Source organism: Uloborus diversus, chromosome 4 (assembly GCF_026930045.1).
Source record: "Uloborus diversus isolate 005 chromosome 4, Udiv.v.3.1, whole genome shotgun sequence".
Lineage (NCBI taxonomy): Eukaryota > Metazoa > Arthropoda > Arachnida > Araneae > Uloboridae > Uloborus > Uloborus diversus.
The window spans coordinates 126,552,303-126,558,302 of NC_072734.1; the positions used below are offsets into that span (position 1 = coordinate 126,552,303).

At 35.2% G+C, this 6,000-nt stretch overlaps 1 protein-coding gene across 1 annotated transcript in view; it reads left to right on the forward strand.

Moving 5' to 3' along the window:
- The window catches only part of LOC129221512 (calcium-activated potassium channel slowpoke-like), a 114,471-nt gene extending 113,404 nt beyond the window's left edge, over positions 1-1,067 (forward strand). The window contains exon 27 of the mRNA XM_054856003.1: positions 492-1,067. Within this exon, the coding sequence (XP_054711978.1) occupies positions 492-572 (81 nt within the window). The 3' untranslated portion in view covers positions 573-1,067. The remainder of the gene's footprint in view (positions 1-491) is intronic.
- The last annotated feature ends 4,933 nt before the right edge of the window (positions 1,068-6,000 follow it).

Genomic DNA, 6,000 nt, shown 5'->3' on the forward strand with positions numbered 1-6,000 from the left:
AGGCTACAATGAAGCCTCTTCATTATCTTCCTTCATGGAGCCTTTTCATCATTTTCTTCATGGAGCTTCTTCATTCAAATGGGTAAACTTATTGGTTTATCCATTCGGTATAAATGCCGGTGTCCACGTGGTTGACATTCAATCACGATTCAATGGTCACGATTTTCTAGTTGTAAGGGGAGTTTTTCGCACTGATTAAGAGGCTCCATTGTAGTCTTGAAATAGCTATATGCTGTATTTCCTTGAGATTTTTTTGTATTTACGTTGGTTTTGCCCTTTAATCATATGGTCGAACAAAGTTTATTGATCATTTTTCAGTTTCGGTTGCTTCGTTTTTTTTTTATTTAATTTATTTATTTATTTATTTTTATTTATTTATTTATTTATTTATTTTTTGGCCAAAGTAAAAGTGTACATCTTTTTTTTTCTATGCATCATTGCCGAATGTGTGACACGAGTTCTTCTAAAAGTTCTTTTTCTCGTTCATCTAGGTGTTCGTGCTAATGCAGTTTGATCCTGGCCTTGAATACAAGCCGAACCGAGGAGAAGAACCGAAAGAAGACAACTCCTGACTCCTGCACTGTAGCGCCTTGACGGACGGGCCTTACTCCTTTATCTGAATGAGAAAAAAGCAATATCCCCTGTAAATGCGGTCGCTCTGCTGTCTGGAAAACGGCAGATTCCCAACCCGCCAAACCTCTCCTCACATTCAAGAATCTATTCAAAGGCCTTTTTTATACCCCATCCTTTCTAAATCCATCCCTGAATTAGGACTTCGAAGATAAACGCCTTAAATAAATCTGAAGATCAAGTTGCTATCTCGATAGACAATGAACCACATTTAGATAAAACTTGTCACCGCAATCTGGTTCCAATGAAAAAAGTTTTGGTATATTCCAAAATACAAATTAATGGATCATCTCTGTCACTAAAGTCTAATTGGGAATTTCCACTTTCTTATACTTAATTCGTCCGTATTGAAAAGAATCATTTGATCCTTAGGCAGTTTAAAAATCGCAGAACGCAATTTTTCTTATGAGGCAAAAATAATTTAAAAAAAAAAGAAAGAAAGAAACGAACGGAAACGTGAGAGATAACCGGAGTTTAACTAGCTTAGAAGACGGGTAGAAAGCTTGTTGAAAGTAATATGTAGTATATTATACTTTGCCTTGCAGAAATGCTCTAAGTTTGTACCTGAGATCAGACTAAACTACTGTCGGCTATTTTACCTCGTAATTCACAGGGACACGATTTAGTAATTAGCAAGATCGCAAATTTCTCACGCATTAGAGATCTTTATAAAACCTATGACTCATAAAGGTTTATTACAGATAAAATTTAATCCAATTACATATAATGTTTTTACGTATCGCTCAACTGCTTTTATAGGATACGGCTGTTCTTTATAATTGCTACTATAAAGTAAATATCCAATTGTGAGATTCATCTTTTACTACGACAAACTTAAGAAGCTAATTTGGATTAATGATGCCATTGGCGGCGCTTGAAAACGCACAGCAATTTTACTTCAATGAAGTTGCTCTGGTTTATTCAAAAATAATTAACAAATAGTTTTCGAAGAAAGTTGACTTCAACGTTCTTTTATAAAATCTAAAATAATATCAGCATACTTTCAAAACTTGACAGAGAGTTTATTTTTATTCTCAAAATTGTTTTAATATGCAACAATAATTTAAATTAGGGAATTGTTCTTTTAGAAAGAGTTCCTCAGAAAACTGACAATAATTTGACTCCCCAGCTCTCCCTCCCCAGGACAGGAGACAAGGCTCGTGGTCGAGGTCGCTACAGTGAGATTGAAGAAAAAAAAAATAAGCGAATGAAGACGATAGAAGGGCTGACGGTGAATACCGAGTGTTCCGAGCAGAACATCGGGGTGTATTCCGTTGCAGCTATCCACCAAAACAAAACTCATTCCACGATTGACCACTGGATGGGAGGGTTATAATCAACTCCCTCCCTCCTTCTCTTCTACTACAGTGCCATAAGACAAAACTCTAATCCAAAGAACTGTGCCCATCGCTCGGGCCAGATATTATTTTGCGTGTCCCTCGCGGTCGTACCTCACCATGGTGCTTCCCAACGGAACAGGGTACCTCTCCACAATTCCGGGTTCCCTAACAGAAAACTCTTTCCACGATATCAGGTTCCCTGAGATATGAAGTGTCTCGAACCTGCTTTAAGGTTCTGGGTTTCAAAATACAGGAGGAAACACGATGGCTCTCTACAGTACCGGGTTCAGGATATACAAAAATTTGCACTAGGATACGGTTGGATAAATTATTCGACAACTTTAAAACAAGTACGGAAGAAAGCATTCAAAAGATTTGTTTTCCCTTTTTATTTGTAAAACCTTTCGTTACCAAATTTTCTGCTAAAATCAGTCGCCTTTGGCAATGAGTTCAATGCTATGACATTATTTTTAAAACTAGACTCAATTTCGTAAATTTTCACATTTCAGGAAATTTTTACTCTTTCAGTCGATCAAAGTTAAATTAACTAATTGGAGGCAATCGAAAAACTACTCTTCTGTCATATGTGACATTATATTTAAATTAGCATGCTAAATAAATGAAGCAAAACGAAATAACGAACTTTAACAGACATTTTAACTTACTCAAAATATTGTCAATTAAGTTTGAACTCTCTTAAAAGAGAGGTGTTTTTATCTTATTTATTTATTTATTTATTTATTTTCTTTTTTTATTAGCGTAATTGATTAATATGTTTATAATGCTATACCGCATCAGCTGTTGTTCAATTTTAACTTATCAAATAGAAAAAAAAAAAGATTTCTTTTTCGTGAATTTTTGACAAGCATTCTATATACATATTTCATAGAACGATTAGCATTTTTAGCATTGTCAATAATTTTGAGAAGTACTTCATCATCTAAGTTTGTGTCATAAGCTAACTCAATTTCGACAACAGCTTTTATTTACTTTTCATTCACTAAAAATGTGAGTGATCTTCTTGATAAATTTTGTGTCTTGAGAAAAATACATGTTTTTTCACAATCATTAGCGATTTAAGTTGAGGAAAGTAGAAAAAAAAAAAAAAGAATATCCTGGGTAAACCGTTGGGAGGCGCCTGTTTGAAATGTTGACGACATTTCTAAAAATTAATTTGAAATATATCATTCTCTCTTCAATGGATACAATGTCGGTGATGCAAAGCGATGGGCGGATCCAAAAGCAAAAGCTCTGCTCACAAGAGTCAATTTAATCAACTCCACATTATTAAAAATCATTCGTTGTCTCATTCATTTCCATCATTTTCTACTTATTTGTTAGAAATATTTATCACAATTGTGTCTCAGTTTATCAGATCCTAGTTACATAGAAATTAAGTGTGACCTCGTCACTGAAGGATGGATCGGAAATTGGTTCGTAGATCCGCCATCTTAGAAGTACGGTGTGACCACACCAGTGATGGGCGGAGCCAAAATTTGTTTGTAGATCCGCCCTCGTCCATCAAAAGAATAGTGAGCCATTTAGTAAACCTTCTGTGAGAGAGAGAAATCATCTGTTTGAAGTTTTAAGAGACCATGTCTCAATATCCTCCATCGTAGAGACTCTTCTTGCGATCGAAGACCACAGACTCTGAAGGGAGCACATTTCTTCTGTACATAGAATCGTAACAGTATTGCTATTTATAAACATATGTTATTTAACTTGTTGTTAGAGGGATGCCACTAACATGAGATCGAGTCAATATGCGACGTAGATATCCCACGGAGGAATGTTGACTCAGTGCACGGTTTGTCCCCTCTCCCCCGGAAATATCCGATACCCATCAGCAATTTCCCTTAGATTTTTCTCTTCGCACTAGCGTCATTATATTGCAGCAACTGACAAGAGCTTCCATTTCTCAAATGCCGACTAAGCAGGAAAGTGAACGAGTTTAGGTATGCTTATTTTTATTGGGCCCTTAGAATGCACCTTTCAGAAAATTAATTGAGACATAGTGTAAAAAGCTGGAGAATATCGTTTGTTTAAAATGTTCAAAATATGCGTGCAATTTTTAAAGGATAAATTTAGAGGATTTTTTAAAAGATTTCTTTTTTTTTCTGCTCTATTCTTCTCTATTGAGGCGTAATTCTTGCGTTCTGAAAATGATGTGTTTAATATAAGTAATGGTAAATTCCCGGATAATGCACACATCACCTAATGTAAGTTTTTTCTTTCTAATACTTATATTTTTGTAAAAACAATAAATGACAACTTCGAGCTACATCAGGAAATATTTCTACTAACTCCTTATATCATTCAAGTTCTGAAAAATATTCTTAAACACGGCCTGAGCCCCACCTTCTAATGTTAGGATTGCTCTTGAGACGGAATGCTCCTGGACTTATCAAAAAAAGGAGTGATTTTGTTACTCGAAAGAAATTACAATTCTTCTGATGATAGTGCAAAACTAGTTCTAAATAAGACGGTAAAGAACAGAATTAAAAAAGTGGGCAACTTTTCGAAGTTCCATCTTGTTCAATTAATTTGCTCAAAGGATGACCAATATCCATTAACTCACGGCACATAAGTGAAGTCCTGTAGCAAATTATCTCCCTGCACTGTTTGTCTCATGACTGGCACAGGGAAAGGGAAATCCTTTCCCACTTGTTACCTCACACCGCCTATGAACCTCGGATAACTGCTACTCCTTCATTGCCGCCTGAACCGCCTAAGCAAAGAGCCTAAACGAGGGCAGCAACCGACAACGTAGACGAGATCGAACCCTGGTTTCGGAGGGAAGTCATTCCAATGCGCTCCACTTCACCCGAGCAGTTATCCGATGGTATTCCTTCTTCGATTCTTGCGATGGGAAAGCGCGCGAGAAACTTCAAGAACATCCTGCACATGAGCGACATCCAGTCCCTGCTTGGCATTCTGAGAATGGAAAGCGAAAACTAAGTTCTCAGTTTCAAAATCAACAAATGTCTGACAATCTGTGAATTGTTTTCATTTCTTCTGGTTCTCTAGTCTGAAGATTCATTTATTAGAAAGCTGATTTTGCTATTATTATCTGTGGTTTTAAAATTTTCAATGATTCAGTTGCTTTTTGTTCTCTTACTTCGTCACTGATAACTTCTTTTTCTACTTTGGTGCCAAACTCATCACTTCTGTAAAGAAAAACATTTTAAAAACCTGTATGAAATGTAGTTTGAATACCAGCTTCTTTTTCTACTAGTAATTCGTAATACTTTTATAAATTTAAATGAATTTTCTAGAAATCGGTCAACGCTTTGAGTCGCATGAATTGTGATTGAAAACTTTTCGATCTAGGTGTTGATTTCAAAAACTAAATCTTGTAATTGAACTGTAATTTATGTTTTCCCCATCATTTATAATGATTTCTTTAAGATGATCCCATTCACAGAAGAATCCTATTTGAGGAATAAGGATAACAAACACACCAAATTTTCGAGAGAACATGTAGACTTTGCCAGGAGATTACTTTACATAATAATAGTACGGCATTTAAATCCTAAAGTAGTTGTAATAACTGTCAAGATGTTTAAAAAAATTTAGATAAATATAAAGTCATTCATAAGCGAAATAAAGAATAAACTAAAATTATATTTCAGTCATTCCAAGATCTAGTCCAGTTTTATTTAGAAAATATATGCAACATTTTATTGGATAACAAGTGCATGATCAATTGCTTACTCAAATTTTCATGTAATTCCGTTATTTATTCATCTCTTTTTAAAGATATGAGAAATCTTATTGTAGATTCAAATTGAAATCCTTGACAAGGTCTGTCTCACTTCAGACTGATTCAGAAAGGTAACGTGCTAACGCGAATAACTTTCAATCATCTTTTAAATTGCATCAACCACCAACACAAAAGACTTTAATTTCAAATCAAGCACCACGTCAAAGTGAGAACCTCCATCAATAGAAATTAAAAAAGCCTTATGATATCGTTCTTTAAGTAAGGAACTTAGTTGTGCTCTTGTCAGTTTCTGCCTTCATGTTCCGG